This window comes from Haemaphysalis longicornis, unplaced genomic scaffold (genome assembly GCF_048455015.1).
Source record: "Haemaphysalis longicornis isolate Haplotype H1 unplaced genomic scaffold, Haemaphysalis longicornis Haplotype H1 scaffold_1, whole genome shotgun sequence".
Taxonomy (NCBI): domain Eukaryota; kingdom Metazoa; phylum Arthropoda; class Arachnida; order Ixodida; family Ixodidae; genus Haemaphysalis; species Haemaphysalis longicornis.
Window position 1 is genome coordinate 449,827,976 of NW_027526203.1, and position 23,465 is coordinate 449,851,440.

Sequence of the window (23,465 nt, forward strand, 5' to 3'; positions counted from 1 at the left end):
TCGGGGAACCACGCTGCCTTTCGGTCATGCCCGTGCACCCGGGCGTCCATGAACAAGTGGCACTTTGCAGTATCACCTCGTGATCAGTTCAGTACATCATGCCATTAGCCGCAAAGCGCGTTATGTCCACAAATCTGCTAGTGTTGCAAGCCGGGGCAGATAAATTGCCCCGGCCGGCAGGTGCCCCGTTCGGTGCACGTGGGGGGAGGGAGGAGGAGGAGGAGAAGGAGGAGGAGGAGGAAAAGGGGCGGATGCAGCGGAAGGGGCCCGGCCCTTTTCCGGCGCTCCTTGGAGACGTTTGCGTCGGGCAATCAAGTGACGCAGGCGAGCAACGCACCCCCGTGAGCACGCCGTGGCATCCGAGTCGTGGCCAGTGAGCGGATTCCCGGAAGCTAAGGCCGGGCAACGCTTCCCCGCCGCGGGTCTCCCGACCTTGGGCCGCTTCCTCCCGCCGCAGCAGCGGGACCCGCTAATTAGCGTCCTTATTAGCGGCGCCCCGCGAAGGGCCATACTCCGAACCACGGTGCGACACGGCCCGCAACATCCACCAAGACGGGGAGGAGCGCACGCCCTTGGCGCGGGGCCTTCGTCCCATTTTCGCGCATGGCGAAACGCGTTGCGTGTGCTCCGTGCACACGCCACGAGGGGCGTGTTTGGGGCCCGACAATAGCGCTAACAACCCGCCCTGTCACTTTATTCAATGGACCATGGATGTCTGTCACTCACGGCGTCTGTTCGACAGCAGTTCATGTGTGCATGTGCAAGCCATCACCGCACTCTCACACGTCCTCGCCTTTACCGCGCTGTAGATATTTATCATGAATTACCAGCGAGCCCAACAACGTTTAGTGATTCATTCTCTTTCGTATAGCAACACAAGCATGATGGTGGTAGTCTAGCGGGGAACGATTACTCTACGCTTGCCGCCGCATACCCCGAGCGAGACGTTCGGAAAAACTGGTTCCGGACCGGGCAGGTGGCTCACTGAATCGTAAACCGAGTGTCGTAGACTCAGCTGCGTTTCACATTTATACGCTTCCATCATAAATTCGTGCCGCCAATGACAATTTTGGCGCGCTACAAAAGTTCGTGCACCTCTCCTTCATCAAATTTCGTTTTCTGTCTCAAGACAAAAAAAAAAATGCTAAAATATTCTGGGGGTTTTACATGCCGCAGCTACTCCCGGGCTTAACTGATGCATCTTTAACAAGCACCAAAACCTCCACATACGGGCATTTTCGTTTTTCCCCTCCCACAGAAAAAACGGCCCCCGCGGCCGGGATCGAACCCGCGTCTTTGGGTTCAGTGACACAACGCCCTAGCTCCTGATCCACAACGGCGGGTCCAAAACAAAAAAGTACCTAGTCTCAATGAAGAGTAGAGCCAGTCGCGCAACCAACCTGTTGGGGTGTCGTGTGCCGTGTCGGCGTATATTTCCTCAAAATGTTCGCCTAAGTGATATATACATGCAACTTCAGGGTAGGCGTGCTCGGAAGCGCCTGTGCCCGTGAGCAGGGGCTTAGATTAAGCGCAGTGTCTATGAACAGTGCGCAGCTGCAGCGTCAACAGGACAGCATCTAACAGTACAAAGATCTGTTAAGCTTTTAGTTCCGCCGCTAAACGTTACCAAAAAAGTCAGCCCAGTCGAGCGCACGTGAGCGTGGGCCTCGTGAGGAGCGTCCGGCGTCGAGACTTGCGCGTGGGCTTGCGAGATGTGAGGAGCTCGCAAAAAATGTCCAGAAAAATACCGAGTTCACGTGAACGTGCGCCTCGTGAAGAGCATCCGGCGTCGTCCAGCTCGACCTTTGAGAACACTCTTCCCAGCGTCCGTGGCGTGATCTCTCGCGTGCTGTTCTCCTCGCCCGTTCACGTGCGTGCGCGCCTGAAGTGGGGAGCACAGACGCCAAGTTCGCGAAGCCGGTTGCCGCGTGTTCTAGCGCGTGCTAACGTGGTCCACTTTGTGAGAGACGTGAAAGGCTGCGGACAAAACGATCCGGGCCTGCCAGACATGGAGAACTTTCATCGGCAAAGTTCGGAAATAAGTGTGAGGTGCAACAGCCGGGTCTCCGACGAAGGGAGAGGGACCGCCAGTTCTGCTGTTTCTCCAGCCTTGCACCAGTAGTGCAGGCTGCGCCAATATTTATTTTTTTTTTGTCAACCATCCTCTGGCCACCGAGCGCTTATTCTTTCGTTTGTGGTGGCCCTGCGCGAGGGTGGCAGCGCTGATAATGACCACGCGTTGATCGGTGCACTCCACGTGCAAGAAGAGATCACCGGACCCTCGCTGCGGCTGCTTGTCCCTCGGTCGATCCCGCGGCCGCGCTGCGACACGCGCCGCGGATGCGGCAACGTCCCGGCGGCGCATTCCAACAACCGTTGCCCGCGGTGTGTGCCGCCAGCCCCGCGGCGCCAGTCCTTCCCACGGGCATCGCGTTTACGCGCTGGCCGTGTAACCTTCGAGGCGGCTGCACTGCCGCCGCGACAAACAAGCGCTTTGATGCGCAAGCGTCACGCGTGTCGGCGTTCGGCCGTGAAAGGCGGCCTCCTCGTGAGCGCGGTTACGACCAGTTGTGCGTGCGTGCACGCGTGAGCGATGCTGCCGCGCAACGGTCGCAAAACGTGGAGGCGAGCCGGGATAATTACCGCATGTCGTAATCCCGGTTGGAAAAGATCTTGCGTAAACGTCGGCGGCTAGATCCGCCGTTCTGATCGGTGCGCAGTTGTTATGATTGTATAAAACTATCGCTACTTCATTGCGGAACAGAAGAAGAGGAAGAAAAAAAAAAAAAAAACGGACCAGCAAGAGGAAAAAATAAGTAGTCAGATCGCGCGTTGCTCTAAAGCACAAAACGTGCAGCATCAAAGAATAAACACAGCTCTTGTTGGCGTTGTTAGGCTGCGTCAAATGTATGAATCTTTCATTTTGTGACCAGAAGCAGTGAAGAGGTCCCCCAGAAGACACCATGCATGGGTTCGATCAGATGACATACGCCTTGGCCAACTCATTGCGACAATTAAGAACTCGCCAAACTTTATTCGCTGCGTAGAAGTTGCGGACGATATCGCGTAACGTAAATTATCAATGAGAAGCAACGGGAGACAGTAGTGAGGATATGCACGCTCCTACTGCGTTCTACGCATTTAGCCGTTGCATTCGCTCTAGTTGGGAGCGCAGTCTTGTTCTCGTATATCTTGTTTTCGCAAAATTATCGTCCTTAAGGATTTGCACTCCGTCCATAACACGCACAAGGTTGACATTAAAAGTTCCAACGGGCCGAGGCTACACCTGGGCTATGAGGCGGAGTGAGGCGTAGTGGAGGGCTCCGGATTAATTTAGACCACGCGGGGATTTTTAACATGCGCCGAAATCTCGACACACGGGCGCTCCTCGCCTCCATCAGAAAAGCGGCCGCCGCGGCCGGGATCCAACCCGCGTCCTTGGGTTGAGCAGCACAACGCCTTAGCCACTGAGCCACCACGGCGGGTCGTGTTTTTTGCCCGCGTGTTGGCATTAACCGAGGGAGCAATGTTTTTGCGTACCGTCTTCTTCCCACACAATTCTCGCCCAGAAAGCTTTAAACACCGTCCATAATGCACACGAGGTCTTATTTTGCCCGATTGCTCGTGGATGTCCTTCACTCCTTCCGGTTCGTTCACCTTCCGGCACAATACTTGCAATCAACGTTATCATGCAGAGCAGAACCGATTAAGATCAACCCTAGAACAGGTCCCACGGCGCGACGCCTACCAAATGTCGCCGATGAAGCACGGCATCCGTCCCGTTCCTGCAGTGCCTGCAAAATGGTTCACAGGAGCCCACGCGACGGGCTGCGCTTCTGCCGGCTCCAATGACTGCGGAGCAGTGAGGCCGCGGAAGGGCCCGAGGCTTGCGGAGCGCCCTTCGACACACGAGTCGTCGCCTTCCGGGTTGTTCACCGCACGCCGGTGAGCCAAATGAACCGCATGACTCGCGACTCGCACAATCCGACGCCTCGCGTTTGTACGGGGAAGCTGCGCTCACACGGCAGCGTTACAAACATGGCCACGCAAAGTGTACTCGTGAGGTAAACACTGCGGGCTCGCCAGCGTGCACGTTAGGCGTACGTGCGTGCACTGTTTTCCTTTTGAAAATTTCTTTGTAGCGTTCTTTTTATGTCGCAAGCACCTTTAAAACATCGGCTGAAACTGCGGCGGGTTAGTTTTGCTGCTGCGTCATTGGCAGTGGCGGCCACAAACAGAACAGGCTTGCAAAATGGCCTACTTTTGTTGCGTTTGCAATTTATTCTGTTGCCTTGTGAACATCAAAAAAGATGCGGGGTTTCGCGTCTCCGTTTATCAAACAAACAATACCGTCCAGGTGGCCCTTTGAACTAATTTTCGCACTAAGCATTTCTGTGGGTGCCGCTCAATTTTTTTTCCCGCCTTCCGGTGTTCAGAACCTTGTCGTGACGTCACCTTAGGCGCTGCTTTACGTTCCGTAGTACAGCTGCAGTCAGCAACTTCGAAATACCGCGCCTAGCGGAATAAAAACACGCAAGCAAGAAAACACTGATGCGTACGAGATTTCGAAGCAATCATAAACGTTCCCACGTGGTCTAAATTAATTCGTATCCCTCCACTACGGCGCACGTACCTCTTAGCCCACGTGCGGCTTCGGTGCCTTACGCCACAGTTTGCGGTGCGGTGCAGCTGCAGTGCGCACTCCGGAAATGTAAGCAAGTAATTGATGTAACTGATGAGTAAGTAAGCAAGCCTGCTTTTTTTGTTCGTTTGCATATACACGCAGGTGGAGTTGCTCGTTACATGTACCTTGCAGTCCGCCACTTTATTCATGCTCCGAAACTAACGGCAGCTGAGAGAATATCGAAAAAAAAAAACTTCTGCGAGCGAAATTAAATATCTTGCAGCATGGAATCAGAGCGAAATTAGGTATCACGCATCGCAATTTTGAAAATAGGTACGTAGCGCACTCTCGCTTCCCGGGGTGCGGCTCAACGCAACATTCCGTTTAACATGCGTGTTGGGAGGCGGCAACGATTCCTGTCTCCGCGATTACGACAATGCACAAGGCTCACCACAACATGCACTGCGGAATACATATTGCCACGAAAGGCAACACGCAATGATTACATAACAGTGTCGCGGCCAAACAATATTGTCAGTCCGTAGGTGCGAAATCAGAACTCAAAGTGTATCATCTAAAAACAAGATCTGCCCTATGGCACCTCCCTTGCCCCACTCCCAGGCAGCTCCGCCAACTGCGGCGCATCGTAAGGATCGCAGCACCTTTCCCAGAAGAGCTACCGTACATCGTCCCGAACGCGGTTCACAAACCAACCCACGCGTAGTGGAACGCTTGCGCGAACGAATTTACCAAGAATTGTGGCGCTCCAGCAGGTGTTCGTTGGCTTCTTTTAAGCAGAACGCACATAAATATTCTGCTTCGTCTGACTACGTTCGCGCCCGTAGGTGATGCTCAGTCAACACCCCCTGGTGAGAAAGGCGACGAGCAAGGGCATCGAGTGGTTTGCGACCCAGCAGCTGCGGACGATTCGTTCTGCTAGTCGGGGTTTGCGACATAGCCGATGTGTGATATGCAAAGAAAGTGCTCTATCCCCCCTTCTTGCTCTCTATTTCTTCCCGATCACCCCCTCATGTAAACACCGAGCCGACTGCCGAATTCAACACGCTTGCTGAGAGCAGAAACAGTACTGACCGACTTTTATGTACGCAGACATTTTCTCTCCACGCGTACGGCCCCATTCAACGAACAATTTAACTCGAAAATTCGTGATCTTCGCGGTTACATCGGAAGCACGACGCTTGGTGTTGCGTGATGTCACAGCGCAAAGAACAATTTTCCGAGTCCAGACGTAAATGTCGGCCTTGCTATTTGCGATATGTGCTGTCTTAAACTGTGACGAGTTTTAACCGCGGAGCTGTTTAGACCGAGCTTTGTCCGTCCGTCGCACCAGAGTCCTTCAATTGGAAGCATTGAAGGACTAAGGTCGCACAAAAAGCTCGAAGCCTCAAGAAAAAAAAAAATGTGGTTAGGGCCAGGGACCTTTACGCCGTGAAACCGGCAACCTAACCACTGGGTCAGGGCCCGAGGGTGTACGCGGTTAGCAGCGGCGGGGATCAATGGCTGCACATTTAACAGCAAAAAAAAAAAAAAAAAACACTTCCCGTGGTCGGAATCGAACTTGGATCCTTCGCGTTATGAAACCGGCGCCTATCCGATTGCGCTACAAGAATTTTTTTATTGTTACTGCCTGGTTTGGGTCAATACAAGAATGGCGGTGAATCATGCGGACGTGAATGCGCGACCTGTGTGCGAGAACTTCATTGAAAGTGTTGTGTATCTGCGGGATGTGTACCGCACTCAGGCGGAACCGCCCGAGTGGCTGCCAGTTCTCGATGAGTTAGTTGCTTTGAAAAATTTTTGATGTAAACGCGTCGGTGGAAAATCACTGCCGCGTTATTTTAGTGTTTGCGCTGAGTGCGTGTTTTATGTCTAAGTAGGCAATAAAAAAAGCTATCATCACATCTGCGGGCACAAAGAATTTCCTTTGGGTTCGTAGCGCGGGCGTTGGCTGCGGGTTCTAGCGCGTGCTAACGCGGTCAACTTTGGGAGAGATGTGAACGCCTGCGGACGAAACCGTCTGGAACTGCCAGTCATGGAGAACTTTCAGCGGCAAAGTTCGGAAATAAGTGTGAGGTGCAACAGCCGGGTCTCCGACGGAGGGAGAGGGGCCGCCAGCTGTGCTGATTCTCTAGCCTTGCACCACTAGTGCAAGCTCTGCCACTTTTTTTGAAGCGTGCTTATCGGCACGAGTGGTACATAAAACCAGGCCATCCAGCAGTGGCGAGAACAGCCATGCCGCCTTCCAATTTTTTACACATCCTCGTGTACACAAAAGGACAGACCGGGTACACGACGCACTCTCAATCCAATCACAGAGGCGGGCGATTGTACGATCCAGGAAGAACCGTGCCAAATTTATGATCGGGACTTAACGCACCCTACAGGAAAGTTGTTGAGATTACCCTGTTTTTTTTTTTTTTCTTATGGAATCTCACATTTAACCTCAAACGATGGCGTAGGCATGAAAGGGCATTTTGTCGCTGTGCGGGTTTGATTTTAGGCAGCAACAGCTGCTATCTCGACAGAGGTGATGAACGCTCCTGCAGCACCGGAGGTTATGTGCGGGGACACCAGGTTGTTTCAGTGAACGACATCGCTTCGGCACGCTGAACAACAGCTGGGCTCCGAAATAATTTCGACCACCTGCATTTCCTTGGCAGACCCCCAACATTGTACGCAGAGGTATTTTTCTCCTCCAACAGAGACACACACGTAAAGCAGAGTTGAAGCCGAGCTTCGTAGCGGGTAGAAATTAAAGCATGCACAAAGAACCTCGGCGACAAAAAAAAAAAGAAAAAAAAAAAAGAAGAAGGCTGGCGCATGTCCTCTTATCAGGCTGTTACAATTACGGAGAAATGTATGAATGTAACAAAGATGCAGCTGCTTTTGGGGCTACGTGAGAATGCGTTCAATATCAGGCGTAACCAGGAAATTATTGTTCTCCAACACTAGCAGCGGTTGAGAACAGACAGAATGATGATGTTCATTCTCCTGAATATTGCGGCGCTTAACCGTAGGCGTAGTTATTTTGGGTACGCTAATCACCGCAATAAAATTACACAGAAGAGTCAGTCACGATCCCTTGTTTGTTACCACAATTCTCCGTAGATCACGACAAAAATGGCTCAGTGGCTAAGGCGTTGCGCTGCTGAGCACGAGGTCGCGGGTTCGATTCCCGGCCGCGGTGGCCACTTCTCTGATGGAGGCGAAAAGCAAAAACACGCGTGTGTACGAGATTTCGGCGCACGTTAAAGGTCCACAGGTGGTCAGAATTAATCTGGAGCCCTCCCCTACGGCGCGCCTCATCACCTGCGTTGCGTCGGCACGCAGACGAGAGACGAGATACATCGGGACATCGTGGTTAGCAGTGCAATGCCTTGCCCCCGAGCCACAGTGGCTTTTTTTATGGCGGATTTTACCGTTCCTTAACTGTGAGAAAAAAACAGGCCAGAGACCAAGATGAGCTTCGGTACGCAAAAAAAAAAAAAAAAAAAAAAAAAAACAAATAAAAGACTCTGTAACAATTGTCAGTCGCTTCACATTAACATAAAAGCACGAAGGTTCAAACGTGCGAGAAGCGCTCTTCACATCCTCGGTGCTCCACTAATGCGATGCAACCACACCGGGGCACCGAACAAGGACGTGATGTGAATCCCGGCCGACCTGACCGGTATCAATCGAGAGACCAAGAGGCGATTGTGTGGGCGAAAGCGGAATATTAAGCAACCGAAAGCTGCAATCGTGAGAACGCAGGATAGTATGCAGATGCACCGGCGAAGCTGCAACCGTGGACAAATCGCTGCATGTGAGCGACACGCAATCTACGAACGGTTAACCTTTGCGCAACTACTATTACGTCGTGTACCTAGCGTACGGCAATCCGAAGCCACTCAATAATCGCACAGAAAGAGCGCACATAATGAAGTGATGCTCCTGACAAGCACAACGTAGTCCGCCGCTTTGCAACTTCGAAACGAGGCGGTCGACTGCTGGAATTCGTTCCCGCTATTTTCTATGTTTTATTTTTTTTTAAACACCATATTAAGCTACACCTGGACTGTGCCGTATAGTTGACGGCAACGAATCAAGTTAGACAACCTGGCGACGTTTAGGGTCAGCCAAAACAGGGCCTCTGGATAGAAGGTTGTAGCCGAAATATCGGTCAGAGACTTTTTGCTTTTTGCCTCCACCAGAAAACCATCGACCGCGACCGGTAGTTGAAACTACGACTTCGCATATTAAGTAACGCAACGCTTCCCGCACTGAGCTAGAGCGGCGGGTGTTTTAGTGTCATACTACTAAGCAGTTGATCGTGGTAATCTTGAATGCATCGACAACTTTCAAGCTTTCGCATTGCCCCTATGACGTAATAGGGCCTAATCTGCGCGATTAGCGCCCGCCCGCAAAACCTAGTGCCGATAAACCGGACTGTGCGATCGTTGCGGTGCCTCTGGTTTTGTTCTATTGTCCCCCTTGAATGCAAACATGGAGGTACCAAACTGATTTCTCTCTTCCTTCTATTTCCTGTTTTTTGCGCCGCACTAATGGCGCCCCGATTCACCGCATCAATTTTAATGATTTGTCAATGCTATGTTATTTTGAGAAACTAACGCCCTTCGAGGCCCGAGTACAGTTGAGAGAGTTATCAAAGGCTAGCTTTTTAAAGAACAGATGTAAGTTCTTTTCATAGCCACTCAGGCAGGACACGAAGAGACCAATGAAATTCTTGCTCTTTATTCGAAGTAATTTTTTAACGAAAGGGCTAAAAATTCATGGCAGAATTGAGGTGACCAGTAGTAAGCACAGAACTTGCAAGAATAAATAATGCATGTGGAAAAATTTCGACAAGGGCGTTCATTTCTCGCAACGAGAATTGAATTTCGCGCCATTGCTTGATAGAAAATTCGCTCCTATGTCGGACAACTGTACTTTAAATTCTTGCATGATAAAAATGGAGTACTACTTTTTATTTCACAGCGACAGCTACGTATGCGAGCTACGAATGCTCTAAACCAGAGTCCACTGCAGAAACTCACTGTAAAGGTGTTTCTTTGCAAACAGATGCACGATGAAAGAAAGCCAACTTAGGAGGGCCTGCTGACCACCTCCCACCACGCTGACCAGCTCCCATCACGCTGACCAGACCTCTCTGGTCACCCGTGCCAGGGCCACGGCCAAGGCCCCAAGTTACCTGGACTGAAGCCAACCCACCTCACCCAGTGACGACTGAACCACCATCGTTAGCTCAAATAAGCGTTATTTTCTCCCGCTATCGCGGATGAGGGCGTGATGGCGCAAAACGTGCAACAATAAGGAAGTTTTGGAACAGCCTTTTAGCGCGAAAACTAGTCGGTGTTCTTCGTAAACGCAACACTCCGATGGCACATACCCTCCTCAGATTGGTAAAAAGGCTGAATGTAAGCAAACCGCAACTTCGGTGCTAACCCTGACACTGAGACATGATTATGTGCGCTGTTCGGCAAAAGTGAATTCATGTCAGCTCCAACTGTTGCTGGAGTTCACACTGCGCATTTGGCAGCGGTTGCTTAGCACTTTTTTGTACGTTGCTTCATGCTGCGCGGATTTCATACGGGCGCCGGTTTGTGGGAACGCTACAAAGAATAGCGTTAACTGGAGCATGGAAGCCAAATGACCTGCATTATACAACTTGTTTTTTTTTTTTCTTTATGTGCATACGGGGGCGCATCGCCCCCCTCGAAGCCAGAATAATCGATGTTGACAGAAAAAAAGAAGTTCATCCCTCCGCAGCCCACACCTCACGTTATTGAGGTGCAGTATTATTTATTCGATGAGATGGCCCGAAGCCTGGTTGGGAAAGGGCCGGTGGGGCACTACGGAAGCCCCACAAGCGAAGCTCCGTAGTGAGTCGTACCAATAGCCTATAGTAGGACACCACCATCGCGGGTCGATGCCTGTCGTAAATTGCTTTTAGCTTCCCGTATTCCCAAGCGAGGTGATGCCCATTAGATACCACTTCTCGCTATGTAGGCGTGCCCTCGAAACCCCTTACCCCTAATCCCCTCTGTTGATCAATGGGAGGCGGCGTTGGGCGGCTCTGACCCCGGGGTCCAGAAAGCCTTGGTGGAACGTGCTGCCGAAGTCACCGCTGGGCTGCGCCCAGTGGTCACCACCCGTCCCTAATTTGCATACTGCAATTAAGTTTATTCCTCCTCCTCTGGCATAGGCGTAGCACTTTACTCTCTCTCTCTCTCTCTCTCTCTCTCTCTCTCTCTCTCTCTCTCTCTCTCTCTCTCTCTCTCTCTCTCTCTCTCTCTCTCTCTCTCTCTCTCTCTCTCTCTCTCTCTCTCTCTCTCTCTCTCTCTCTCTCTCTCTCTCTCTCTCTCTCTCTGCTGCGCGGACGCTAGAGCAGCCGGTCACGCTCTGCCCGTCACAACCGGCGGCGGTTTCGTTGGGAGCGATGGCAACACTGCAAGCCAGAAACAAAATGGCCCCCAGACGCTTCGACTGTCTGCCCAATTACGCTTATGACTATAAATCTCTCTGAACGGGCGCATTGCACTGTTTCCTTTCGCATCGTGCAGCCTGCAGGACACGCCTTTATCTTCAACAATATCAGGAACTATATCCGAGAGCGACAAGACTAGAAGAGACATTAGTATGGGAAGCAGAGAAGTGTATCAACAACGATTTGGACGATATCCACTGACCTGGAACGACCTCACACGAGTTTCAACTGATTGGGCGCTGCCTAAATTAAAAGGTATACAAAAATCGATTAGCATAACCCAGTGGCTCCCAAAGACTGACTTCGCCTAAACCGTTCCACCCCTGCTTGCTATACTTGAAGCTAAGTGCCCGGAAAACTATTCGATCAAAACATGTTGTCGACGCGTAGAAGAAAGTGCTATTATGTCGACGCCTCCTCCAAGGCCTAAGCACCGTAGTTTATCGCCTCAAGTTTGCGGTGGCGATTATCAGCGATGCGCCACTGGAGTGTTGGAGGATGTCGACCCTGTTTCCTTCCCGGAACTTGCGGAAGGACGGCTGTGATAGCTTCCAGCAGCTTAATCTTTAACCAGAGCTGGAACGCAGCTCGTCATCAAGTCCTCGCTTTTGGCCCATTTAAAGCCTTCCCGCAAAAGAAAAAAAGAATGTTGGCGATACGTCGCCCCACATAGGAAGTTATCGCGAGGTTAAACTCTGCGGCCAGAAGGATACGAAAAGCAACGGTGTTGTCGCTAGCAAAACGGCGTGCAGCTGACAGTCACCCCTCCGTGATCCGGTTATCACCCCTTTTGCCACATATGTAATGCCTTATGTAATGTTTTGCCTTATGTAATGCTTCCGGGCCTTTAAGGCTTCAATAAATGAAATGAAATATGGACACGGCTGAATGCATTCTTTCGCGGCTCACGGACAATGAGATCAGGAACAAAAAGCGGTCGTTTCGTGGGCACGAGCTACAGAACGGATGTAAGTCAACGGAAAGCACCGACCATGCGCTACATACGAAAAGGTGAACTGAGATGTCGACAGCTTTAGGACTGACTGGCTTTGCTGCAGGGAGAGGCCTTTGCCCTGCAGTGGGCGCAGATAGGCTGGTGGTGGTGATGATGATGATAATGGCTTTGCTGCTTTGGGACGGGAAGACCGGAGGGCGCCAACCAGGAGGAGCGGGATAAATCCGCCAGCTTCGATGCCATTTCTTTATGCGTGAAGGAGCTCGCGCTCGTGTGCGCACTGTTCATTCCGTTTCCTCGAAAATTGCATACTAATGTGCAGCCTCTGTCAAGAGTTTCTATGCGACTCCAAACCGGCTGTGGTCTTTTCGGTACAGGGCGTTTCGGTACGGTCTTTTCGGTGCACGGGCGTTTCAGGACGCGGGTGTTTCGGGACACGGAATTTTCGGGACACGGGCGGTTCGGTGCAAAGACGAATTCAAGCGAGCGCTTTAGGCTGCGCGCGTTGTTGAAGTGGAGGTTCCAAGCACGCAATTCATACCTATTTTTTACAGATGTTCTCGTTTGCAATTCGAAGTTATTTTAGGCCAGGGGATTATTCTGCGGTCTTGCCAAAAGACATCTGTTTATTTGTTGAATATTAGCTAGAATATTTGTAGCATTTAAACACCATCATTATTTTGTTTTGTTTTTTTCTTATAGCGACTTATTATCACTAGTATTTTGATATCGAGCTTTTTCCAGTAGCGATCTGCGAATGCGCGGGCTGCCGGTCCGGTATTCTTGCCAGTCGCCTCGGGCAAATGAGTGAAAGTACCATGTTTTTTTACTCGTTTTTTAACTTATTATCACACGTTTTTTGTTTTTTTTTTTCTTCAAAAATCAGTGACAGTAACTTTTTTTTTTTTTGCAGCGCCACCGCACAGGGAAAAAAACCCCTTTCTTTAAAACATAATGAACAAAAACTTGTAATTTCTCGCCATTCTTCATTTGTGTGCGTTGTTTTATGCTCATAACGCAAATACCTATTAGCAGTGCATTAACGAAGGCACCTGTTGTACCTTGCCGCACGCTTTCGTCCCGGCGTCATCATCGGTTTGTTTGCAGGGTCTGCGGCGGATTTATTGTGTTTGTGAATCACAAGTTGGAAAGGTTGTGGAATAACATTGAAAGCTCTCTGCAATGTTTCCTGCAGCATACATACAGATATTTATCTTTGGAAGGACTGCTCAATGGGAATTTTTGGCGTTCTGTCGCAGAGTATTATTGTCATATGATGGTAGTGGTTTTGTCTTATCTGAGACCAATATCACCCGCAGCTCCTCATCATCGGTACTTCCGTGAGCCGCACAATATCCCCCCTGAAAATGATGTTCCCAGAAGCAGGTATCGGCGCGGCATTACCGACGGTGTAAAAAAAGAGCTCAGATTGTCTGGAATGACGGAAGCGAACAACCCAAAATGTAGCACTTTAGCGCTACTATTCCGACTGATAATTTGTTTCTAATTTCCGTCGTAAACCATTTAATTCTCATTTATAAGATAGGTGTTTACTTTGCTTAACAGCATGGAGGAGCTCTTAGTGCGTAAGGAATATTTTCCGCAGCAATCATGCACGCCAAAGCAGCGTGCCGGAATACGAGCGACGTTGTATCGCGGCTCATTCGAATCTCTGAAGCTCACATTCTCTGCTTCAGTGAAAAAGAACGTCGCTACTCAGCAAAATATTTAAAACAATGCCTTTAATTAAACGAATGATTATTTCAAAACACATTTATAAGAAAGGTAATTAAACGAAAGAGGATCGAGTAACAATCCTCAATAAATAGTTACAGCAGAAATCGTTTAAAAAAACCAGCGAATTCGTTATTAAGCGTTAAATAATCTCAATATTAGAACAGATGGCGCCTTAAGAAAAATACAGCTTGGAGATGCTGACCAAAAACAAATCGATACAACGGCACCATCTTTAATACACAATTACTGAAGAAATCATTTCAAATAAATTGAGTGCGCTTATCATTGTGGAATAAAGAAAATGATTGGAAGATAAGAAAGTATCTAATGGAGCTTTTTCCAGTAGCGATCTGCCAATGCGCGGGCTGCCGGTCCGGTATTCACGGCAGCCGCCTCGGGCAAAATAAACAAAAGTGCGCCCCCTCAGATTGCTGCCTGAGGGGCAGCTAGGCTTTCTAGCGCTGCAAGTTTTTATTTCCTCTTTTTCAACAGCTCCTGATGGGTTCGTACGTGCACCTCCAACTGCCTGTTTACACCAACCGCCCGGAAAGCCAAGAAACATTCGGTGCTTAGGCAGACCAGAGAAAAAAACCATGTAAAACAAAAGTGAATAAAGCTGACTGAATGAATGAATGAATGAATGAATGAACCTCAAAAAAGGCTTTCAAAGGAAAGGGGCAAATACGTTTGAGGCTGACCACGCTGTGAGCGCATGACTAGCAGTGAGAGAGTAGCGAAAATGAGAAAAAGTGAAGAAAAAGGGGAGCTTCGACCACTGCAGACATTCACGGGAACGTGCACCTGCTGCCGTGACATTCATGTGAAATGCACAGCTGATGGGTGGGTGCGGAAGGCGCTGCAGGACGAGATTACTTTGTGCACGAGTTTTCCAAAAGCCTGACTTTTTGGGGGGGCGTGCCTTACTGCCATTTTCAGTTCGCCGTGGCAGCCGCTAGGAGGACTGGTACTGGAAAAAGCTCCACTGATTTAAACTGCTCACCACCTATCATCGCCACACCTGAATCTCTCTTTGTACCGAAATCGCCCAGCACTGGAACGCGCGCGTGCCTAACTGTTCGTATACAGATATGTTCGTGCAGTGAAAAATCCTTAATTGTAAAAATAACCCGATAAAATTGTGTTATTCTACTCCTTACTTGCCACAAATTTTGGATTATGTTTGTATAACCAATCGACGGGACTGCAGAATCCTGATGGACCTCCGCCGTGGGGGTCAGCCACCTGTCTTTTGGAATTTCTCTGAGCGCACAGGGGGGAAGCAGCGCGCATGGCGCCGGCTTGCGCGGGAACTCGGCTAGAACGTTGATACTTGGATCGGGTCACCGATAACATTCGTGTCGCTAAATTGCGCGCTTAGCCTAAAGTTCCTTCATCGGCTAAAAGCCGATGAAGGGACTTTAGGCTAGCCAAGGCACCCTTTCAGGATGCCAAGCCAAGTTTTTTTTGTTTTTCTTTTTTTGAAATACGCGCCGAAGCGGAGGCGACCACGCGAGCGACGACGGGATGGGAATCACGCGAGGATGTAGATGAAAAATCCTTCCCCGCGAGTGAGCGAATGCTCGAATATTTCTGTATTTTTGAGTACGTGCGTTGCAGCATCGGCTTCGCCGAGGACCTATTCGTTCCCTCGTAGTCAATCCCAATGATTTTACCCTTTTTACTATCTTGTGCAAAAGTAAATACGTCGCAGTTTTAATATAAATAACATGAAGCCGCTGCTCCGAAGACATTCCATCAGCGACCCAAGGACAACGTGAAACAGTCAGCCCCATGCTTGTTTGTCAGGATAAAACAGCAGCCTTTTCAAGTTTCATTACTATAATTACTTGAAAAATAGGCTAAATAGCAAATAGCAAACAATCGTGTTTTGTTTCTTGCGCTCGTTCCGACTGCGCATGGTCAATTCGTTGGTAAACTGGGCACCGTCGACTCTCGATAATTAAAAGGCGCTTAATTGGAATTCTCGGTTAGTTGGCAGTGATGTTGCGGTCCCAGCGATCATACGTGCAATTCAATGAAACGGTAATTCGAAGATAAAACCTCTTATGTCAGGTAATTGGAAGGGGTTCTGAATAAAAATAATCGAGGTGGCCGTCATTTCTTGATGAAATTTAAAAATTTTAAGCGCCAGAGCACCACCGTTCACTGTATTATGTAGGCGCCATCGCAACTGAGGCCGCGGGCAGCCAGGTCAGTTGAGACGCGCGCCAACGTACGTATCCCTCTCTTTTCAGGTCTTCAATCTTTTTTGTTGCGCACATTCCGTGTGAGCAGTTCTTCGACTGTAACGATAAGTCTGAACTGTCAGGGCAAACGCTGTCGTGCGCTCGAATTGAGTCGAGGTTCTGACCAAAATCAAGGGAGACGTGTTGAGCACTAATGGCAATGCTCTTATTACGCTTTCTGTTTAGATAGAAGTTCGGTTAGTTTGAAGTTTCGTGCGGTCCCCGTGGACTTCGTCTTACGGGAGTCGACCGTATTGCGAAATTTAAATTCAAAGCGAATTTGTAATTCGTTTCCTAACATCAGTTTCATTGGTATTCTAACAGCTTCACTGTCTAATCATCTGAGCAGGACTGAGGGACAATTTTTATTGACGAAGCTCCCGTATTTTGGTACCACTGCTTCCGTGGTTGTTCGTTTTGGCTTTGTTTTTTAAAGCGACTTCCAAAAGGTTCAAATATTCTAGCTAATATTCAACAAATACACCGACGTTTTTTGGCAAGGCCGCATAACAATCTTCTGGCATAAAATAACGTAGAATTGCGAGCAAGAACATCTGTAATAAATAGGTAAGAATTGCTTGCTTGCAACATCCACGTCAACAACGCGCGCAGCCTGAAGCGCTCGCCGGAATTCGTCTGTGTACTGAAACACTCGTGTCCCGACAGATCCGTGTCCCGGAAGGTCCGTGCACAGAAAAGACCGTATCGAAACGCCCTGTATCGAAGCACCCTGTACCGAAAAGACCTAGACGCAAGAACTTTGATTTTACTGGAAAACAAAAACAAGAAAACAACAAAAAAACATCCTAATAAAATCCTGTCGCCCGACCACTTTCAGCGGTAAATCAAGCGCGCTTAACACACGCCACTACCAAACGAAAATTCTAGTAACGCACGTAGACGCGGTCGCTGGAAGGAAGTATACTGTTGTGATCTGGGTGTGGCCATCTCGCTACCATGCCCTGCTGACCGACACCCGACCCTTCTTCCTGCCTCTTCCGCGTGGGTCGAATTCAACAGCTTCGAGGCACGGGGTCTTCATGCAGGTATGACAGCCAAGGGTCGTTTCAAAGTCCATACCACTGCGCGCTCCTCGCATTCCTGGGAGAGGCGACCGCAAACCTGACCCTTGAAGTTAATTTCACTTACGCCAAGGGGCACTTATACGTTTAAAAAAAAAACATCATTTTCCGCCTTGCTTTTTTGTCGCTCCGTAATTCTGTCCGCCTCTGAAATTATCCGTCAACGTAAAGCGTTGTGGACGGTATGGTTTTTTCGCATCGACTAAACTCTAAAGCCATGAGTTTTTCTTGCGCACCGTTTCAAAGCGGCAAAGATAGAAACACTCAAAGGAGGCCGTTGGCGTTATGTTGTATCTTATACGTAGCATTCCTTTTTTTTTTTTTTTTTCTTGCAACCCGCTCAGCGGTTTCGTAAGCCGGATAACCGCTCTTACCCCGCGCTTTGATTTTACTTTCTTTTTTTGCCGCATCTTTTACCCGTCCGGTGTTCGGATAACCGAATCGGCATAATAAACCATCCCTCAAACAGTCTGGTGAGATAGCGTGTTCAGCAAATTAGCTCAGCAGGCAGCCGGTCCAGCAGCAAGCGGTCGTGTCTACCCACGAGGTCAACCATGCACTCGACGAATGGCCGAACCCGAGCCGTTCTTGCGATAAAGTCACTCTCCAGCGTAACTTAGTACACGTACCCACGTGAGAGTTGAATGAACAAATTCTGATTACGTACGGACACAGCTGAGCCTCCAAGCATCGGAAACACGTTGTTCCGACAGAAGTGAAGCTCGCGGAAGCGTGACAAGCGCCGCACAGCTCCGAAAGCTCGGCACGCGGTCGCCCATTCTAACGAGCGATGCTGCTTGCGGAAGCGTACAGCTTAATTGTTTTTTCTCCGCATTTTTAACTTCTGCGAACAAAATTTCCCGAGGCTCCACGTGTCTGAAGCGCGGGGCGTTGGAAAGCGAACGTCCCGGTGTTCGTGCTATCAGCACGCGGTCACCACCGAAGCCGCACGCCGTTCAAAACACGACTAGGGCATCAACCTATAATATACATCTCATCACTTGGATATGCAACTCGACTAGATCAGTTCATAATATGCACCGTTTGCAAAACCAAACTTGTCTTTCTTAGGTATGACCGCCGTCAATGCTAAAGAGAAGTGAAATGTGCTCATATCCATCACCCAAACTCGGTGTCACCACTGTGTAATGTGCTAAAAAGCTTCGCTGGTCATCCACCTTCCAATAGTGGTATGGTTAACGATATTTACATTCACCCATTTTTTTTTTTTCAGTGTTTGGCCGCACTTACTTACCAGCGGATTTCGGCAAACCAGCAGTGATTAAATGCGTGGTCGCATCCCTTTAGCTGCCGCACATCGTTCACGACGTTAAGACGACGCAAGCTAAGACAACCCGCATAGTCGAATTAACGGGACAGCTTTTCATCAATTCTTCAGAGGCGTTTTTTTCTGCGTGTACTATTGAGAAATCTGCGGAACGACAGCTACAATATAATTGTTTCCTTTACGTCGTTCGTTGCACAATTCGCGTCTCCACGGCTTCTCGGCGCGGCCGAAGTGCACCAAGTCTGAGCCCTTCAAAGCCCGCGAGGTGCGTACTTGACATATTTTTTGTTTGAGAGCAAATACACCTCGTTCTGCCCGACACTGCAAATACATCGGTTGTTGCGACTCACGTATATCAGTTGTAAACGCCACACTAACGTGGCCTAAGTTGACTGCTGCCCCAAAGTGATTTAATAAAGTCGTTCTAACTCTATTCAAGTGCAAGAGTATCGAAATGTTTGCGCTTTCATACGTCCACGCATGGGGCTCTACGGGAGCTGTTCAGACCGCTTTATAGACGCAATTTGTGCTCGACTTTCAAGCTGCGACGTTTCCTAGCGTTGTCCTTGCGGGCGACGGCCCGAAGAGGTACAGGCGTCAGTAAACTAAAAAAGCTAGACGCGGACAGATAAGACGCTTGGAAATAAGTATGCAGCCGCAAAGACGCGCGACCTTTGGAGCTGGCGATATGCATCGATAAATGTTCTGGGTGGTTTCCAACCCCCTCCGGCTCCCGTCAAACCGGGCAGCGTAGCCGAGAAAGAAGTCCTTTACTAGTATATCTGGAGGTACCAAGGCGCGGGAATATGGACACATTTCCCCACTGCTGTAAAAATCAGAGAATAAAAAAAGAAGAAAAGAGAAAAAAATTGATTGTAGTATGCATACGGACAATTAAAGCGGAGAGTTGGGCGAGTTGGTTTACTGACTAATGAACTCATACTTCCAGCGAACTTTAACACAGGACGAAGAAGGAAAATACGAAACACACGCTAGGCTTCAACTTGGTTCATGCCAAGCATAAACCAAGTTGAAGTCTAGCGTGTGTTTTGTCTTTTCCTTCTTCGTCCTGTGTTAAAGTTCGCTAGAAATATGAGTTCATTAGTATGCATACGCTTCCAGTTCTCCGCCGGCAGCAGGAATTTGCCGGCGGCGAGCGTCGTTTTGGATTCGGTGAATGAACTCGTGGCCGGCGGCGTGACTGCCGGTAGCCGGCGTCGAGAACGAGGCGCATCTGTCATTTTTATACCTGCTTCACGGGCCCACTGCGCTGATCAAGGTCAGCGGTGCTTCTGGCTGGGCTGGCACAAAAGCGTCGCCGCGTCCGGATCCCGAGCCGACGATGGGGCCGCGTCTACCTGTACGCATCCTTCCGCTGTCGGGTCGGCCTCTTTTTGTAAATGCTCGCACCGCCCGTCCCGAAACGGGGCTGGCCGTAAACAGATGAGCGCGCCTGCATCGCCCAACGAGGCAGGTAGTAGGGGCGAGTAAATGTTTACTGACCGTAAGATATACGCACCCTGGTGCAAACATTTTCTCGGGCCCAAACATCGGTACAAGCAACACTCATTTTCCACAAGTTGAAATGAAACGCGCGCCAACAGGTGAGCCGAGACAGGAAGGCGAGTGCCCGGGCAGCCGCGTTCGGAATGTGCCGGTCCGAACACGTCCACCTGTGGCATGCGGGGACCACGCGCGCGCGCGCCGGGGGAGAGTCGTACGCAAGCGAAGCGGCGAGTACTCACCTCTCCTTGGTGATGAAAGTGAAATGCGTCGGCAGCGAGGGCAGCTGATCGCACATGACACGCCGCAGTTCGTCCGCACTGATGGCACTGCTCTCGAGCACCACGGCTCCGAGAACCATGGGCTGGCACTTGGCTGCGACCGGCACATCGCTGAAGTACTGAATCCCGACCACGACTCGAATGTCGGGAAACTTTTCGCCACTCATGTTCGAACTTCGGCTCGACGACGGCGCGCTGTCACATGCCAGCCGCGCGCTCTGGTAAACGTGCGAGAGAGGAAGTGTGTCAGGGCGATGCATTCAACCCTGCGCTCGTTTCGATTGAATCATTCGGACTCCCAAGTCGCGAGCAGCCGGCAGCGACAAACACTCCCGGATGGAGGCAGACGTCAGCGAGAGCGCCCTCCGCCGTTCGGGCCGCCCCCGACGGCGGAGAGGCGAACCTGCGGCGCTGCGGGCGCTTTCCTCGCTTTTCGCACTGTCCCTCTCCGAACAACCTTCGCACACGCCGGCCGGCCGCCAGCCAGCGCGCGTAACACGGGACGCGCTGCGCTGCTTTTCCTACACGCCGGATGGAACAATAACATGGTTCCAGGAACGAAGGTGGTCCAGCAAAATCACTTCCTCGTTTGGTTCGACATGCGCGGCATTTTTGAGGGAATCGACTGAGGTTCTGCGTTGTTACGCAGGTCGGTTGTTTGCTTTCGCGTAAAATATTCTGCGCTACTCTTCCTCAGAATGTGCGAAAATGAGGTATAAATTGAAAGGTCACAGAGGCGAAAGTTTAACCCAGATAATGACCAGATCCTATTATTGTTATGAGTGACTAGTTATAGCATCCATTAAAATTCCAAGTAACGTCACATATTCAAATGTTCTTTCCAATTTGTAGGTTAATTAAGAGTAGTTAAGCCAAAGAATACCGGAAGTGTACAAACGAGGCATCAAACTAAATACTTCAGACAAGGGAATATGGCCCATCGCGTGGAATGTCACCATATAGTTATAATTTCTTCTAATACTTGTTACAGTTCGAAAGGATATCGCTTGAGCGATGGTATCAAAAAAAAAAAAAAAAAACAAGGAGGCGGCGACGACCGAGATGTCCAGAATTTCGGGGTATCACATTACTTTCATGTTTTGCTATTCTAAGTCCTTGTACAGTCTGCAAAGTTATATTAGTCAGTCAGCATCAAAGATAAAAGCTTGCTTTGTGTTCAGTATCTGTTCAGTTTGAGATATGGTTCGGCCATGTTCCAGAGAGATATAACGCATCATGCATATCTCTATGGGCAGCTACTGTTTATGAATGGCTGCAATAAAGTTCTAGAGAGCTCTATGTAGTTATTTTGGTATGTTAGTTCCGGAGGTTAAAGCTTCTCCATGCTTTAAGATTATGAGTAGTTTCACTGGGTTTCTGACAGCAGCACCCAGCACTCGAAAATGCGCAGTACGATAGGCACAACAGTGAATGAATGCATAAAATCGGTTTGTACTCCTGCCTGGCATAATCAAGCGTATAAATTGTGGCATAGCAAAGCCAAACAACCTCTAAGTACCTATGCCCCGTACACATGGACTAGACGAGGAAGAGCTGAGTCGAGAAAAGCAAGTTTTTTTTCTTTCGGCTCGGCCCATCCATGTACAGTTAAACCTGGATTAACGAACCTCTATGTAACGAATTCCTGGATTTAACGAAGTTTTTCAATTTCCCATTGCCAACCCATTGAAGCCCGTGTGTTTGCGACCTCTATGTAACGAACCCGCCGCGGTGGCTCAGTGGTAAGGCGTTCTGCTGCTGAGCACGAGGACGCGGGTTCGATTCCCGGACGCGGCGGCCGCTCTTCTGATGGAGGCGAAAGGAAAAAAACGCCCGTGCGTACGAAGTTTCGGCGCACGATAAACATCCCCAGGTGGTCGAAATTAATCCGGAGCCCTCCACTACAGCGCGCCTCATCGCCTGCGTTGCGTCGGCGCGTTAAACCCTACAATCAATCAATCAATCAATCAATCAATCAATCAATCAATCAATCAATCAATCAATCAATCAATCAATCAATCAATCAATCAATCAATCAATCAATCAATCAATCAATCAATCTCGATGTAATGAAACGTCGCGCGGTTAACCTTGATGTAACGAAGTCAGCGAGCTGATCAGTCATTGTTTCTTGCACTTTTACTCAAAAAACAACCGGGTAAATGAACTAATTTAGCGAATACTAGCACTACAGTAAGGGGCCAGCCGCAATAAAGACTTCTGGAATCGCCTAAGTACCAAATTTGTCATAATAATAACAATATTAGTAATAATAATAATAATAATAATAATAATAATGATGATGATGATGATGATGATGATGATGAAAAGAAGGGCTAGCACCATCTCGTGGCGAACGTAGTAGTCACTTCTGGTTTTGCTTGTGTAGCGTGACAGCACACCAGCTAGCAAGAGTAACTCCCGTCACTTTTGTTTTTTGCCCGCACCGCAAAACTACCGTGTGTGTCCACGTGTGAGTGCGGTTTCGGTTTCAGACTTAAGTTTGGAGGTGGTAGGCCGTCCTGTCGACGTGTAGCCGCGCGTATCCACTTCTATCTGTGGTATCTGTTCGTCGGTGATGAGGGCGGCTGCTAGAAAACGAAAAGTTGTGTCTTTTCTAGAAAAGCGCACAACTTTAAATGTCTCCGCTAGCGTGGAAGAAGAATGTTGCCGCATGGTATGGTATAGTATCCCAGCTAGCACCCTCTCACCAATCTTGAGTGCGGTAAAGAGCGTCAAGTTCGCAAAAAGGCACCCCTTCAGTATACGTTTGGTAACGCCGAAAAGTGTTAAAAGGCAAAAGTGATACTTAAGTTACGTTTGTTAATACATGGGTAAGTGACCTTGCTTTTTGGAGGCGCCGTGTAGTGCCTATGCTCGTGCGAAAGCAGAAGGTGCAACTCACGCAGTTTTTCGATGCGAAATAAATCCGTGAAGGATGAGTTCACCTTCACTGATGTCTAGCATTTTGCATGGCTTCGTTTCTGCTTCATTCCCGCCATCCCTAACTCGAAACCTGCATGTAACGAAACCTGGATGTAAGGAAAAATCGCCACCTTTTGTCAACTTCGTTACATCCAGGTTTAACTGCGTAAGCGGCCGGGGTGGTGTCGAAAAGCCGTCGGGGCGAGTTCCTTTGGACCTGCGGGCAGGGTCACTCCCTCACCGGGCTAAGTCAGCCGGCAGTGAGGGGCTGAATAGCTCGTTTTCCGGGAACCCCTCCGGGGTCCCGTACATTGGA

At 49.5% G+C, this 23,465-nt stretch overlaps 1 protein-coding gene across 2 annotated transcripts in view; it reads right to left on the reverse strand.

The window, feature by feature from the left end:
- LOC144155987 (uncharacterized) overlaps positions 1-20,595 on the reverse strand; it is a 101,540-nt gene extending 80,945 nt beyond the window's left edge. For both annotated transcript variants that reach the window (XM_077687737.1, XM_077687736.1), the window contains exon 1: positions 20,186-20,595. In XM_077687737.1, the coding sequence (XP_077543863.1) occupies positions 20,186-20,484 (299 nt within the window). In that variant the 5' untranslated portion in view covers positions 20,485-20,595. The remainder of the gene's footprint in view (positions 1-20,185) is intronic.
- Positions 20,596-23,465: the final 2,870 nt, after the last annotated feature.